This window comes from Anopheles bellator, chromosome 2, assembly GCF_943735745.2.
Source record: "Anopheles bellator chromosome 2, idAnoBellAS_SP24_06.2, whole genome shotgun sequence".
Classification (NCBI taxonomy): domain Eukaryota; kingdom Metazoa; phylum Arthropoda; class Insecta; order Diptera; family Culicidae; genus Anopheles; species Anopheles bellator.
This window is the reverse complement of record NC_071286.1, coordinates 51,982,225-51,999,556: the sequence shown is the minus strand read 5'-3', so window position 1 is coordinate 51,999,556 and position 17,332 is coordinate 51,982,225. Positions and strand designations below refer to the sequence as shown.

Below are 17,332 nucleotides of genomic sequence, written 5' to 3'. Positions count from 1 at the left end.
CGTACCCAACAACGTGGCCGGTGACCGGCCCCCTTCTTCCGAGGGTACTTAATAAGGGACTGAAACATTCTTGCGTTCGGGCCTTGGTTCTTCGCCCCCAACCTTCCTGTGCATATCATTTTCCGTGCCCGGCCGTTCCCGGGCCACATCCGGAGGTCGATATCGCGCTACTTTGGCCGCACCGTGCTTGTGTCGTGCCGTCGGTGACTGTTCGTCGGGAAGGGTGATATGCGCTATGGCGTATGGGAACAGGGATTAGCCTCGGGAGCGAGGGGCCACTGCTGCGGATGACCAAGGCAGGGGCGATGTTGTAGAAAGAAATTGACACAGATAGGGGAGAGATTTTCTAACCCATACAATTCCGTTATGGGACGTTGTGATTGTTGTTATTTTTACTACTACGGTCCCGGCCAACTCGGGGTCGAATGCCCGCCGGCGTTCGGCACCGGTCACAGTTGTAGATTGGTGCTCGAGCGCACAGCATAACTACTTTTTCGGGAGCTTCCGTTTCGTGTCCTTGCCCCACAATCGGCGGCAATCGGTTAATGCAACGCGTTTGTCGGTTTTGTGCGGTACCGGGGAATCGGAAGAGCTCTCGAGTCGGAAGAACCGTTGCGAAACGAAAAAAGGGAGAAACACTTCTCCCATCGGCTCGACTACGGTCGCTAACGAAGCACGTACTCGTCTTCCAGATCGACTTGCGGCGACACTCCGCTTCCGGTGGAGAGTGGGTCCTCGTTCCGTCCCGAAATGGTAGCGCGCTGGTTGTTTGGCAACAACCGCAACAACTCGAGACTCGGTGTGTGACCAACGCTCCAAGGCTCCATCAAGAACGCTACGGACGCCCCATCCCCCGTTATCCTTGGAGCTCCGGGCGAATCTGGGCGAAACGTGATCCGAGGGCACATTTCTGGGACGGTGTTGAAAGAAAACCGATACATCTTTCGTAGTGCACAGCCCCCACAGCGCACCAGAAAGATGCGGTGCGGTGTTAGTGGTTTAGCAGAACGGGGAAAGAGATAAGCGAGCGGTGATAAGGCAGCGACGTCGACGACGACGCCGAGAACAGCGCCAGGCGCAAGCTTCGGCCGGCCGAAGCGAGACGCGACGTGCGATACAGTGACGGCAGGACTTTCCCTTCCTCGAGTGTGTCGTTGGCGTTGGGTTCACCGGGAAAAGGTCTAGTCTGGATAGAGAAGACGAGCCCTCTCCGGTGGGTGGTGAATTTTCCTTTCCAACACCGAGAACACCGAGAACCGGGAACGAAGCTCGTCGTCAGCACGGTAACCGGGTATCAGTGAGCTTTCGTCCGGCGAACAGTACGGCCACGAAGTGGAAGTGCCACCCATATCGGATCCGGTCCGGGTTCCATCGTAGCCCCATCGGACATCGAACGGAGTGGAGCTCGCGTTCCGTGAACAGTGTGCAATTTGAAATTCGGCTCCGACTGGCCAGCGATACGTTTGAAATTTGCACAGGTAAGCGAAACTTTTTGGCCTCGTTTAACTACATTTCACGACATTGGGCCGAGCATTTGGGGGAGGACGAAGAAAAAACGTGTGCATCAGCATTATGTTTCCGTGCCATGCTGAATATGGTCTTTTCTATGAACAGTGTAGTGATTTGAAACCTCACTCGGTGCCAGTGCCAAGTGCATTCCTAGTGGTTCAGATGCGTTTATTTCACTTTATAATTCAAAACTTTTTAGCATGTTTTCTGGGTGATGTCTGGCCCCCAAAAGTCGGGAATATTTCGTTCAATTTGAGCTAGATTTGGGTTGGTCGATAAAGTCAAAAGATGTTCTCACACTAGCCACTAGCACAATCTCTACATAAAATTCTGCCTCTCTGAAATGTATTCTTCAATTTTAAAGATAGATATTTTTACATCATCGCCCATAAAGTTATGTTGAATCCTGCCCCTGTTTAATTGAAATTGGCTCTACAAACCGAGTCTGCAAAAACCAATTTAAAATATATGAGCGACAGAAAAGTGTAAAGTCATCGGTGGTGGCGAGGGACATCAAAACTCCGAGATTTTGCCCCGTATTCATGCTGCTGCCCAGCCATGTCATGGGTAATTATTGGCAAAGATTCGCCAAACTAACGACGCTGGCAGACTGGTTCGGGTCGCCATTGTACGGTACTACTGCCACTGTCGAGATTCGTGGTTCGTGCAAAATGTGAATCTGCAGAATTGTGGACTGGACGGAAACTGGAGAGGCCCCCTGGCAGCGTATGTGAAGCCCTGTACCCATGACAGCACGTTCTCCATAAACGATAAGACCTTCTATCCATAAAGCACCGCACACCGAAGCGAAAGTATATTCAGCTCGGGCGACATGCAAATAAGCAGCATGTTACGTTTCAAAGTGAGTCCAATCCGCACGAACGTGAACGTCAGGAAAACTCAGCTTCGGTAGAAAAAAGCCAACAGCACGTTCCTGGTTTCGGAGCGGTCTATGGGGATGGGATTTGAAAAGTTGCTTTTCGCGCGGACCCATTTATCCTCATAGGACTCGAGGTCCGACGGACGAGCGGGCGAGCCGTCGGGGGTCGGAATCGTGGGAAGGCACGACAAACTTGCCGTTTTGCTACTGATTGCCGCTGATAGCACGTTTTCCCCCGATTTATAGCCAGTCGGATGGGAGAGCTAGCAGGAAGATATTTATTTACCCGTATTTATCTATATAAGCCGCCGAAGAAGGTCCACCACGGTGGGTGCTGATGGGTGCCGCGGGATACTATGTACGAACGGGATGCCTGAATTGATTCAGATCGGATTGGATTCGGTACCGGGGGGGGGTTTGTGCCGTTTGCTTTTACTTTCACTAGCACCACGACGATTTTCCGGACGATTCCGGACATTAAACGTTTGCACACCCCATCGTCGAAGCGAATCCGGTTAACCCTTATCACCGAGGAAGCCCAGGAAGCCAGGACCCTCCGGCGGGCTCGAGCGTTCCGACTGCTGACTAATGTTTTATTTGATTTTATTTGACCAGACCACCAACTCGCCCCTCGTCCGTTGGATCATCTTAGCGCGAACGGCAGCAGAAGGGCCTCGAATGCTCCCAAGCGGATCGTCCTCGCGTTCTCGCACTGCCTTTCTGGGATTACTGTCCCAATTCAAGAAGTTGATTTTTTGCCTCATCTTCTCTTTCCGGTTTCCGCGCAAAAGAAAACGACCGAGTACATAACAGTTCAGTTCGGGCGACGCCGGCTGCCGCTGAAAGTGTTACAACCGGCTGCAATCTATCCGTTTTGCCAACCGTGTTTCATTCCGACCCAAAGTTCCGTTTCGTTCGCTTCGTGCGGATTATGTGCGCTGGAGCCATGTTAGGAGTCATGTTTTGCTATTCCGAAGCTAAAATCTCGACACTTTGGGAAGCGACACACATGGAGCTGGGGCTGCTGGAGAACTGATTACATATCGGCAACCCTATGTTCGTATTTATATTCAGCTCACAGCCCACAACCCCAGGACACCTGCTCACACGACCTAACCGACAAGATAGCATCCTATTTAACGTGATTGCAAATGAAATCAAATGATTTCGTAATGGGGTTTTCGTCAACATACAGTCTGTTGGAATTCACACTAATCTATTCCGCGCTGCTCGTATCTGGGAAATGTATCTCCTGACATAGTCAAATAGCGACGTGGGATGCACACGGAAATGTGGGTTGTTATCTATTCGCTTCCAATGAGTGGAATCGATTGTGAAACTTCAGTTGGATTTGCAGCAAACTGTTTATTGACGTTGTCTTCAAATATTAAGTTGAAGAAAAAGAAATTCTATAGATGGTTTTAACAATCAACATGTGATAAAGTATCGATCAAACAATTGCAAGTTTATGCTCGATATCTAGGTGAAACTTTACACATAAAAAGTGTTTTTCAGTTTTCCTTTGATAAAAGCGAAGAATGTGAAACATGCAACTCGCATAGGTCATCCGACAAAAATGTCGTCAAAATCGCAGAAATAATCGAAGGTGATCGGCATGTTAGTAGTTGCCCAGCATCGCCCAGGAGCTATAGATCGACCATGAAACAGTTTTAATCCAATTGCACAAAGCTGGATTCAAAAAGAAGCCCTCAACCGGTGGCCAAATTAGAAGTAAGGGCCAGGAAGATTCTACTGTGTATTTGCTGGAACTCGTAAGGAATAATTTATTTTGAGGTGCTTCCGTATGGACCAACACTAAATTCAGATCTAGAATTCACATAGATCTTCCACTAGTGATTGATCAGACACGGCCAGGCCAACGGACGAGGTGTTATGTTCCACTCAACTCGATCAGGACATCTCAAGGTCTCTCCCGTCTGTAGTGACTCGCCAAAAACTCCGGAAGCTCCGGCTGGGAAGTCTACAATGCATCCACCGTATTGTCCGGACCTTGCCCCAAGCGATTATCACCTTTTTCGCACATCGCAAAACTTCCTGAGTGATAAAAAATTGGGATCATGAGGAGATTGTGAAAAAAGGTTGCTAGAGTTTCTCGCCAATAAAGACCAAGACCAAGACAAGAAATTATACAACAAAACGGTACGTATTTGACGCAAATCTGGACCTCGAAAACATCTTAAAAAAAGTCTTGAAATTATCGCGAAATAATCGTCCGGTCATTTGTTCAATTTCGAATGGTTCAATACAATCGAGATTAAAGCTATCACTAACAGTTGAGTAACGTAATCTCCATAGCCGTTATTGATTACATTAAACCAAACGAAGCGCACCGTGTTTGCAGTTAAAAGGACCAAATTACATCAATACACTGTTGCGTATCGCCTTCCAATCGCGGCCTGATAAACGATCTGTCGCCAGCTCAATAATCTTACTGGACACGCCGAGATTAGCATATAGATTGTAGTAAAGTTTCCTCCCCGCTCCGCCCGGTGGAAACCGGTGGCAATTTATTAAGTTTGCCGCGTGCCGCGTCGGCTAAATTTAGTACACCCGATCAACGATGTAGCGCTTGCGAGGAGGAGTGTCGATGCAAAAATGGCTGACCCGGTAAATGAAAAAATGATCGGGAAAGAAATCAGAAACACACGATCTGTGTGCCTCCGCTGCACCATCGCGCCATGTGCGTCGATATCCGTGCAAGCGGGTCCCATTAATTAGAATTACAATTAGAATTAGAGTCCGCAACATGGACAGCAAACCGAAACGGAAAGTGGGTAGATTATGCTATAAATAACGTCATCTGTCCAGTTGCCGTCGCCGCCGCCGCCAATGTTGGTCCGGACCCGGCTCCGGTCCGGGGCTACCGTCTTCGTCGTCGACGGCGGCCAGTGGCCCCCCTGGGAGCGGGACTGTGACTGTGACCCTCGACCACCGCGCGGGAAACAACGGTTTGCACTGATTATCGCCAGCCATGACCTTCTGCCTTCGTTTAGCCCGCGGTAAGTGCAGCGCACAGCTGGGCCCGGTATCAACCCTTTTCCGCCGAAAGCACGCCCGGTTCCCCCCCCCCCCCGAAACACACACCGAGAGATCGATTTACCCCTCGATAGAGATAGTCGCCGATGGTGTCGGACATCGTTCCGCCAGGTGTGCCGCTCGGCTGCCGGTCGAGCCCCTGGTGTCCGCCGTGCTGGACTGTGTCGTGATGAAGAATTGGCGCCCTCCGCGCCGGGAGAGCTTTCCGCGAACGAAACCTATAAACTAGTATGTCACTTCAATGTTTTCTGCTCGGGAACTGCGCTCCGCAACGCACGCAACACTGCTTGAAGGATGGTGAAGGGTTTTCCAGGAAGCTCGCCTCGGAAGGACAACTTTTACAATCACACACATGGAACGGACGGAACATTCATGGGTTTTGTAGTGGTTCATGGTTCATGGCATGGCCAATCTTTTTTATGAAATAATACTTCTTCTTATCTGGCGCCGAGCGGTGAGATAATGTTAATCTTCGGTTGCTTTCTGTAACAATGTGCTTTTTGTGGGCCGGATTGTTAGACCCCCGTGACGCCGGTCACCAACCGAACAAGCAATTCAGTTTGTTGAAGGCCTCTTGGCAAACGAACCCTGCGTGATAACGACGAGCGTTACCGATTGCTCTATCAACGGGGGCTATCAATGAGCTCACATTACAATCAATTATATGGCAAATGTTGATCAAAATAAATCGCTTTTTTAAGTAGGCAGTGAAGTAGTTATGAATAAGTATAGAATTATAGGTAAATATGTGCTATATGTAAAAAATTACTAAATAACGGGCGATGATACATCGCGTTCCTTCCATCCGTGGACAGCGTGAGGAACAGGCTGCCTTCTGATATCCGCAGAGTCTGATATCCAATACCCCAATCCAATATTCTGATATCTGTAGGTCCGCGTAAAAAATGCATTATGTAATACTTTTTTTTTCTTTTGTATTATAGAGACTTTGAGCTGTAATCGCCTAACATTCGTCTCTTTTAGGCAATACTGATACTTCCATTACAAAAAAATCAGTTTTTTTCGTGACCTTTGTTTCGACTAAAACAGTGCATAATTTGGTAAATTCAGGCTACATATATCCGATTTTCGATTTTTTTTGTGGCGTTAGATTGCTACTCATGTCACTAACTGATGGTGACAAGTTTGAGTGATCAGTCAATTCAATTGACGGCTGTTTTGCTTGGACAAGTTTTGGTTCATCGTCGATTTTTTCTCTACCCCAAAAGTAATGGAGTACGAAGGGGTAATTTCAGTTTTTGGAAACAGGAAAAAGTCACAGGGAGCCATCGAACGCCAAATCGATCGTCACAGGGAGCCGATTCGTAAATCGGATATACGTATCCTGCGTAAATACAAAATTGTCAGAACTGTTTGGGACACACCTCGCAAATGTTTGAAGTGATTGGTTTGCAGTAACTTTTTTTAAATTCTAAAAAAGGAAGCTTCAACTTATAAAATGTAGAAAGATATCAGAATGTTTAGAAAGAGAAACGGCTTTGCAAATAAAAGATACATTTCAAGAAAGCAATCAGCATTTTCAATTCTTCTTGCAAGTCGTACACTCAAAATAAACCCTACCGAGTTCAACGACAGTTTTGCGTTACTAATTACACCATCACTGATAAGTGCACCTATTACTCTTAATCCCTGAGTAGCTGCAGCTTTTAAATTTATGAGAGCTCCACAGGTACGCCATCCGTACGTTTCAATAACATCCGGGTTGGTAATCGGGAGCCACTATAGCCGATGAACCGTTCCTAGGTGCAGTATTTTTAACTAAGATTAATGGCTGAAAATTGCAAAACAAAAAACCAATCAGCCCAATCGGACCTTTGTTCGGACGTGTCCTGTGCGCGTGCCCCTTCGCTCGAAGCCACGATCATACGCGCCGGGCTGGGCTGGCGTGCGTTAGACAATATTAGCACATTCGATACGCCTAACGCCGCCGCCTCCCCGAACGACCAGCGGAACAATCGCGCGCCCACAATCAACCTTTGCGCCTAGCGATAAGCTACGCGCGCAAAGCAGCCGCCGATCGTGAATGGTCGCTATTGATAAGTCACTTTTGGAGGCAGGAAACAATGGTCGCCGTGTGGAGTGCGCCGGGTAGATAAACGGAGCAAATTGAGTATTTGTGGTACGTGTGTGCCACCTGCTACGGTTCGCCGGTCGTGGCCGCGGACCGCACACCCTCTAGCATCCGTGCCAGGCAAGTGCAGCAGAGTGTACGGCCGTTAACCTTGCACCACGGGTCGTGCGGGTGAGCGAAAGGAATCAAGGCACTGGCCAACCCGATAACGGGTCCGGAGAGACCCCGGAAGTGTATGCCTGACCGGGCCCGGCCAGAGTCGCGCCGGGTTTTATCGGATCCGGAGAGCGTCACGAAATCGGAGACGAGCGCCGCAAAACAGGTTGGCAAATATACTGGCTAAAATTGAACGTAATTAGATAGTGGAAGTTAGTCCGGCGGCCCACACTACAATAGCAGCACTACCCGGCACGGTAATGTAGGAATCGATTGTTGCAGTGCTTTGCATACTGGACCGGCCGCGTCCGGGGCGTGGTCAAAAAAGCGGTGCTTGTGAAGGATGTTTTTTCGTGTTGTTACATTTTGGAAGTCGCTGTACCGGTGATACGCGGTGAAGTGTTTCGCGGGCTCTTACATCTGTTCGAAGGTCCTCCGCCTTAGCGCCTTCGCGTGGGGCGGAGCCCGAGTCCTTATCGGATGCAACGCTGGGCCTTGTAACGCCCTACAACAACGAGCGCTTCGGTCGGTTAATCGTGGCGTGACCACCCTTAACCGCATGTACAACATCTACTATCTAGAGGTGTTAACAAAGCCCAAGCCGAAGTCCCTCCCTCGAGGCGCCCTCGAGGCATCGAATGATTTGGAGCTGTCAGCATAAATCAATTATCATTGACACCGCGCAAATACCATCTGCTTCGCCGGTAGCTGCGCCGGCCAAGGGTAAATATTGATCAGATCGCCCTCTGCGTACACAACCGCCACACGCTTCCTACTCACTTTTTTGCCAAGAAAATCGACCTGCACCACTATCCGGCCCGGTCCGGTCCGGTCCAGCGAGACCTTTGCCGGGGCAGCGGCGAGGAAACTCGCGTGGAATTAAAAAATTACTTTAATTGCCGCATAAATAATCGCTCGATCACGATCAATCGATCGCGCGGCCGTTGCCAAGTGTCAAACGGCTACAAAAAATCAGTTAACCCACCCACTTGGCTCTAATTTTTAACCCTTTACACTGCCACGCAGCCATCCTTCGTGCCATGCTCGGCGAGGCTGACGCGAAAGGCACTTCAGTCACACGGGCGTAAGCGTGCCAATCGCGCCACATACTGGCGTACTGGCACGCGCCAAACGGGTTCGGTTCGTGGCTCTTTTTTTCTTGCCTGCCCCCCCCCCTCACGGCTGTCATTAAACGATATTTATGTTTCCTCTTTTGTTTTACACAATGCAAAAACTCGATCGCCTAGCGCAGCACGGCTGGCACGCGAATGCTGTCGCGGCGCTTTTCGAAGGTAATCGGAGAGCACACTTCCGTAAGACGATCCTGGCTCTGGCCCGGTACGCGACACTCTAACGCACCTAGCGCGAGATCTAGCGATCGCCGTCTAGCCTAGCCTAGCCTAGTAGATAATCGGCTCCGGACTTCACGGCAATCGATATAGCTATCGTTCAGCGCCTCACATTAATATCGGCACCGCGTCGGCCAATTAGGCCAGCACGCGCCCGGCCGTTCCGGAGCTTTAGCGTGGCCACGAGCAAAAACGAGCCGATACGACGGCGAGTTGATAAAGCAACAATTCACCAACGACACCAGCACCACCACAGCCTTACCACCTGACCGGGTGGACTTGGGGCCGCAAGGAAAAGCATAGAGCATCGGATCACGGGAATTGCGGCGGAATTGAGCGGTATTAAAAGGGGGAACAAACATCACTAGTAGGCGCCGTCATTCAATTACCATCTGGCCAGACAAATGGCGTCACTGTAGCATTGTGATAAAAAAAAGTTAAATCTTAATCTATGATCTCTTTTGCAAATTTGGTCCCATTGGTGCGAATGCCACCTTTTGCCGAATCGCTCGTTCCTTTAGCAACGTTGGCACGCGACACGCCAAGGTAGCCGGCGCCGGCGTGGCAACCATTTCCATTCGTTTTACGACTGTTTGTGGATTTGGTGCCCCTTGGTTTTTGGGTGGTTGGCCGGCGATTGTACCGTTGTAAGTTTCGATTTTCGAGGCAGCCCCATTGCCACTGCACCGGGCCACGAAATTATGAGACGAACAGACACAGCGTCGCACGCCATTAATTCACTTCCTAATGAGCCCACGCAAGGTGGGATCTCCAGGATTCTTGGGTTATTAATTTTTAACTTTAAAAATCACTTTACGATTGGGGGAACAGAAAGGTTTAAAACAGTGTGAGCCGTAAGTGCCGGCCAGGTGCGCCTTCTACATTGGCAGCGCCACCATTGCTCACCAGTGTGAAAGGACACTAGCGAACGCATGACTGATTTCCTGGTTGAAGCACGGCCCAACAACCCGTGCACCTGGCGCACTGCTGCCAAAGGGCTACCGCGGGGTGAGCATTTGATTCCCACGGAAACTCTAGAGCTCGGGGCTCCGAGCGGACCTCTAACCTTATTAGCAATCGGACGGATCCATCTGTTGTGACACTATTCAATGGAAGGTTCCCAGTGGCGCTGCTGAAGTTTCCATGACCGCGACGGGACTGCACACGGGGCCAGTAGTGTACGTATTACGGAAGAGATTTCCTTTAGTTTTTGTTTCATTGCCTCTACGCCCGGTCCCCGGCGCGGTGGTCCCCTTAGAGAACCAAAGGGGGAGAGCGAAACATAGCTTCCAATCCGGCCAATGATATCATGCAAGCGGATATTAAATATCCGTCTGGTAAACAGTCGGCGATCCGTTTATGGTGGGGTTATTGTTTCGTGTTCGCGTTCTACAATCGAACGGTAGAACCCGGGCGCAATCTGGCGGTCATAGCGTCGTCTGATTATTTATGCAGCATTTATGGAGATCATTACCAAGTCACGGGGACCGGTGGGACATGACTTAGAATTCAATTTTTCAGCACCAGCCCCAAAATGGTTCGACAAGTGTGTACCGCTGGTGTTGGACTGGAAAGGAACAGAAAAACAAATTTAAAACTTTAAATTAGATGTTTTTGGAAACAGCTTTCCGTTCTGCTTGGTTTAGATAGTTTGACAATATAGAGCAAGTTGTAGGGCTGGAATCTGCTAATTAAATGTATTCGTTTTCAATGCGCTACCAACGAATAATTCTCAGTACAGTATTTCGTATGAAAATAAAAGATAAGTTAGAATTATTTGTAATACTACTGTTATGTGGACACTGCTCCGAAGTTGAACTTCGCTATTTTGTTTTAGAATTGTGTTCTTATCACTCGAAACACCCAATCACGACTGTATGCAAATTTCAGTGTTCCACATCGAGCTCTCTGGGGGGCTCTGGGTCTCTGGGCGGTTTATACATAAATTAAACCCTCGACAGGATCGAATCAAGCCTAGGTCATCGATTTGGTCGCGTGGCTCACGACGCATGACTGGCTACTACTACGGGTACGTTGCAACGCCGAACGGAAGGACGCGCTCCGGTTTTTAGCCCGTTACCCGTCCGGTCCGGTGCTATTCCCAAGGAGAATTAATTTATGTATTCGAAAGGGATGATAAATTATTATAAAGCTTAGCTCGTTTAAGCCCAGCAGCGGCTTAACCATTGGCCATAGCCATCGGCGCTGCCTGACAGAACGAATAATTGATAAAAAGCCGGATTTTGATTTAATTACAAATCACCGTCTCCGGTAGGATAGGATAGCAGTGTCATTTAGGGAAACAATGCGTATTTAAAAGTAATTTTGCGTCCGGCAGTGACCGATGGGTCTCGTTTCGCTCGCTGTCATGATATTTCAATGCGGAAATGGCGCGCTATAGGCAATTGGAAATTAATTCGACGGATGAAGTGGTCGGAAGTAATCGCTTAGTTTTTTTCATAAAAATAAAGACAGAATGGAAAGGTAAAAAAGTTTAAAAACTATAGTCTTAAATTTGCCGTAGACATGCTATAAATTATTTGTGCTACAAAACAGCATCTAGTTTCGCGGGGTGTGGTTGAGAATTAAAATAAATCAAACACTACACAAGGGGCCCGCCACAGCAAAGAGTCAAATGAACATGCAACCGTGGGAATTCATGTTGGCCCGATATTGGGTCGCACGATAAAACATTAACCCGCCGGTAGGCCAACGAGTCGATGCAGCTGTGCAGCGCAACAACGGTTGCCCTACCATTTCTATCAGTGCATCAAGTGAAAAATCTATTAAAAACGCCCGAAGCCATGTGGTGCCGCCATTGGGGCTGGGTCCACCCTTCGAAAGGATTGAGTGGCACATACAGTTTGAGGTTAACCAATAAGAACAAAACCATCGATTCTAGTGGCCAGCCTGTTCGATTGCCCGTTGCCCGTTGGTTCTATAAATACAGTCGCACACGGCAGAGATAGCACAGCTGGAAGGACAGGAAGGTGGTCGATTTTTGCGCAGGAAACCATTGAGAATTGTATTTTTAGATTAGCAGAGACAAAACCCTAACCCTAATGTGGCCAGCCCACCAACGGTTTGAACGGTCTGTGGGTCCCTGGCTGGCGGGTGGCTGGCGAGGAGATGAGACGACTTGGGTTGGTCGGTCGGCCATCTATCAGCTGCCAACCACGCTGCTGACTGTGTCTGTTATGTTGCTTCCTCCGTCCGCGACAGAAGCGCAAGCGAGTCAGTTTGATAGTTGGTACCGGTGGTCTTACGGCGGAGGCAGATTTTTGGGAAGCGCTTGTGTGTGCCAGTTGTGCTCATTAACGATGTAACCGCAACCACTCGAGTGATTGATGTTTTCGTAAAATTGCGTAAAAAAAGCGGAGTTGAACGACGAGACTCTATTCACCGGCGCCCAATCCTCGACAGGTAACAAGGAAACATCTGTAGCAACATGCTACAGACAGGCCGGGCGGTAGTGATCGGGCGCACATATCCCCATACGATTGCAGCCACAGAAGCGCGGACTGCGTGTCGGGAATAATTGCGAAACGCTCAAGGTTTTAAAGTGGTTTAAAAATAATGTTGCAGGGGCCGGCCAACTGTTTCGACTGTTTCGAGTTTCTCCATAAACCATTCAATGCTACTCTGGTTCGGAGTCTGGAGCATGAAATGCGAGAATCGAGGAAATACCTTGAAAATCTATTCTTGATCACTGAATCAGCACCGGTCGGATCGGTTTTTGAGTTTGTTTTTGATCCCGATACGGGAGAACCCGCTCCTGGTGCCCGCTCCACCCCACTGCCCCAGCAATGATGGCAATGATTGACAGCATTCACTTTAATTTTTTACCTGTTGGCACCGATGCTGCTCTATTGTTTTATAGTTAGCCAGCCAGGGCCAAACCCGTTTCAGTTGGTCAGTCGGTTAATACCGGATCGGGTTAATATAGTTCCAGATCGGACCTGTTTTTTTGTGGCCAAACTATGCTCGGATTATCCTGTTAATAAGACACAACGATTATAGAGTCGTACGAGCATTATGAGACTGGACCACCAGAAACCTGACACCTGATTCCCATCGAGATGTATTTGTTATTTCTTCCACTATTTTCAAGGACGAACATTAAGCGTCCTGTCGCTGTGACACGAACAATTAAAAATGGCGAAATTCACAATATTTTAAAGAGGTTTTTTTTCTTAACCAATGAAGGTGTAGAAGAATACGGATAGAAAGCATCGATTTCACTATTTGTATGTTACTGTGCGACTAGCTAAAGAAATGAACAGTACAATTCACTTGATATTATGCCTTTAAAATAGTTCCCAAGTGAGCAGGTAGTTGAATAGACACAGTACTTTGTTGACTTATCGCGTAGCATCTTAGGAAATTGGATCCTGCCACAATCGCAGAGCTAGAGGCGCACCGGAACTAGTGATTATTCTCAATCGCACCACCGTGCGGATACACTATCACAGCTCGTGCGTCCCTCACACATCGACACGCGCCAAGAGCTTTAGCGACCGGCAGGAACGAAGTCGCGTGTTGCGATTGTAGTGCAGTATAAATATGAGCGGCAATTCTAATAAAAGCTCATTGCATCGGCTGGTCCTACGGTGTACACTGCGTTTCGGAGGCGCACGCGAAATTCCACTAAAATCGTGTGCTTTGCTCACAGTAGTAGTCGCACGTTCTATCGGCTCACGCGTTCAAAAACAAGTGTGGTAGTCGCGCGCCCGTGAAATACAGTTTCGGCTTACAGAATCCGTCATCACCTCAATAAGTGCAACACATTTTTTTTCCCCCGAAATTAAAGTGAGTTAAGAAACGGAGTGAGCTTTCAGTGACAGTTTGGCTGCAATATTTATGTTATTGCATTTGCGTCTCTGTATACTCTCATGTGTGTCCCCAGTGTGATCTGGAAAGGAGTCCAACAAGATTGTGGTCATTGTCGCCAAAGTGGGGCGCTGTTATTAGCTGCACTATTACTTACGCCACCGTACTGTTAAGAGCCACGATTTGGCAAACTACAGGGATCAGTGTTCGCCTTATCCGGAAGGGGGGTTTCGTAGAAACACACGTGAGTCTCAAGTTGCCGCGTAAATGGGGCGCAGCAGGTGTTGTGTTTGCCTGCAGATTAGTAGACGGAGCAATTTCCTTGCCACACAATAGCATTAGCTAATATACGATGCTGGGAGCGGCGGGATAGCTCACGTTCCAGCCCACTGTGCTCTCTGGGAGGAAACGACCACACCGGAGCATGCGGGGCGACTGAAATCGAGCTAATTGTTATGCACCGCTGATCGGTTGCCAGGGATTGATCGTGATCGCAGGCGGCCCTTTGCACCGCGACACGAGTATGAATTTGAGCGTCTTTCGAACACGGGGAAAACAGTTGATATTTCATTTATAGATATTTAGTTTATCCGCGATTGTGTTGCTGTCGATTTCAAAACATTTGTTTAGTTGTTCTTTTACCCATTTTATGTGTTATTTCATTTCAGGTAAAAAGGTTCTGTTTTAGCCTAAACACTCCAAGTACCAGTTTACGATTGCTCTTCTGTATGCATGAAAATTTAATTAACTAGGTGTAGAGCAGAAAAGGAGCGTCAAGCTCAGTTGTGTTCATTGCGCCACCGTAATTGTGTGTCACAGCGAATCCAACAGCGATCATATTTATTTATCCGTTTATGTGACATATACAAACACACATTCAGGCGCATCTATATTTCATCCTCACATCCTTGATCAATATCGATTTTTTTTGTCGATCAATCAACATGAAAGTTGAAATACAAAATCACGTCGATCATCTTCCGTCGATCAGCGGCGTCACCGTTCCATCCACTCATGACCCTCACCTGCTGGATGAAACATGTCTGATGGCAAGTATTACTTTATCCGCTAACCATCTCCTAACGGAAATGCTGCGCTTTTAACAACTAGGCAATCCCTTGGAGAGGCACTAATCACCTTCTCATGTGTACTACATTCTAATGTTAACAATGCCCGTTTTTTTGGTCGTGACTATCAATTAACTAATGCGTCCGTTCGTATCTCTTGTTCATTTTTCCTATGTGTTTTCAGCTTTCCAACCTGTTGGCCAAAGGCGGCCGGATGGCGTCAAAGACCCCCAAGACCTGCGATGGAGCAGAAAGGGAAAGCATGGCCTTGTCGGAGATTGACCGGGACCTTTCAATTACAGTTATTACTGAGGCCGATACCGAAGATGTTCTAGATCTGCTGAAGCGGTTCTTTTTTAAGGTAAACCTAAAAACGGACGTTTAACTGCCCAATTCGTGGATCCCAACAAAACTTGTAACTTGAGAAATCATGTGCCTCTCACGTCAATCTTTCGCTTCTTCAATGATTTTCTTTTGCATAATAAGTCTCTTTGGTTACCCTGATCGGGTCTCAACGATCTGAGCACAACATGAGAAAACGATGAATAAAACATGGAAAGGTACCACATTATGCACCTCAGCACCTGTTAACCGCTATGCTGTGTAGCGCCTTCATCCATTCACAATATTCTTCGTTACGAGCATAACTCCTCTTTGCCAGTGAAGTTTGGGATATCAATGCGCATGTTTTACATACATTTACTGCGGCCATATTTACGGGTAACATAAAATATACTTACTTATTAATTTTCTCTTTCCAGGACGAGCCCCTCAATACATACATTCAGCTCGGTGACTGTAAGGAATTGGAGAGCTACGCCACCAAAAGTTTGGGTGAAAAGTCGTCTTACAAAGCGGTTAACGGTAGAGGCGAAATCGTTGGGGTAATACTCAACGGGACCATCATGAAACCGGTATACTAGTGCTCCACTTGTCGAGACAAAGCATAGCTGCCTCTAAAACATTTATTCTAATTACCGATTCCGTTAAACTATGTAATCAAACAGCAACCAGGAGACGACCCGTCGCCGAAACTAGCAGACAAATGTGAACATCCCAAGTTTAAGAAAATCATGGCGATGATGGACCATGTGGATGAACAGTTTGATATCTTCGAGCTATATCCGGAAATCGATCGGTTTTTGGATTGCAAAATTATCTCGGTTGACACCCGGTACCGTGGTATGGGCATTGCCGGTATGTTGACCGATCGTACGCTTGAATATGCATCGCGGAACGGCATCAAGCTGATGCACGTCTTATGCAGTAGTCACTACTCGGCGCGAGTGATGGAAAAGATGGACTTTGGTGAGGTAATGGTGACTTCCACACATCCGCTTCTGACTTGCCACCGAACTGCGTTTGACCCAATTGCTTCTTCCAGGTGTACCGCATGGAATACGCGGACTACCGCGTGAACGGCGAGCAGGTGTTCGATCCCGAAAAACCCCATGTAGCGCTGAGAATTCTCACAAAACGGTTGGATTAGTAGTACCTTCGGTAGAGTGCCACGCTAATCTGGTCAACGCTAGGTAAACAAAAGCCACAACCCGATATCTCCTCCATGGGGCAGAGTATTGGCAAACTATCACCCATTTAGTCGTGCATATAGTCAATTACTCACGAATGTCGACACTCGGGATGCTTGTAAAGTCCATGCGTAGCAATGAAAGAAATTATACAAAAAAAATCATTAATATGGTACTATGTGATAACGTTTGTGTATTAAATGTGCATCATTTAATTATCATCGTAAAGGGCAATTTGGGAAGAAAACAAAAACCAAAAACGCAATGGTGTAGGTAATGAGACATTGTTAGGAATGTTGCTTCTAAATGTCTATTATTACAAATTATATTAAAGATAATTATAAATGCCCATTGCTTAAACCAATGCAAGTGGAGTAATCATTTGATGAATCCGAAATCATCAGTTTTAGACAATTCAAACGTATTATGTTAAACAAGCTATGTTGAATTTTATTCTGCTTATAATCAGGTAATCGAATCAAATCAATCAAATAGTTTCTTTAAATTATTGTGCACATGTCCATATGTAGCATTATGAACATCCTCTGAATACTCAACGCCCGTTAAATAAATTTAGTTAAGCTAAACAATACTGCAGTAATGAGCAGAACCTAGATTGTTATTGAAAAGCTGAATTAGATTAATGAATTAGAATCATCCGTAATGCTGTATTGATTAATAAGTTTCTAGTCGAAAGGCGTCAGTTAGAACCCTTTAACCCCAGTTAGTTGATGCAATAACTTGAGTGTAAAACGTTAAGTTGGGGTTCAAGCTCAACACTGCGCTGCACGTTCTAAAAATAATAATAATCTAATAAGGTATCGGAAACGTTATTTTGTGAAAAAGATATTGAATATATGCAT

At 47.3% G+C, this 17,332-nt stretch overlaps 1 protein-coding gene across 4 annotated transcripts; it reads left to right on the top strand.

Annotated features, from left to right (window-relative positions):
• Positions 1 to 481: 481 nt before the first annotated feature.
• Positions 482 to 17,193, top strand: LOC131211039 (arylalkylamine N-acetyltransferase 1). 4 transcript variants are annotated; one of them, XM_058204378.1, is made up of 7 exons: positions 13,657 to 13,852; positions 13,950 to 14,117; positions 14,542 to 14,922; positions 15,125 to 15,301; positions 15,702 to 15,854; positions 15,948 to 16,253; positions 16,325 to 17,193. In XM_058204378.1, the coding sequence occupies exons 3-7, from the start codon at positions 14,818 to 14,820 to the stop codon at positions 16,427 to 16,429; spliced, it is 846 nt and encodes a 281-aa protein (XP_058060361.1). In that variant the 5' UTR covers positions 13,657 to 13,852; positions 13,950 to 14,117; positions 14,542 to 14,817; the 3' UTR covers positions 16,430 to 17,193. The 4 variants fall into 4 exon arrangements, with proteins under 4 accessions (XP_058060362.1, XP_058060363.1, XP_058060361.1 ...); XM_058204379.1 differs by lacking the exons at positions 13,657 to 13,852; positions 13,950 to 14,117 and adding an exon at positions 482 to 1,478; XM_058204377.1 differs by lacking the exon at positions 13,950 to 14,117.
• The last annotated feature ends 139 nt before the right edge of the window (positions 17,194 to 17,332 follow it).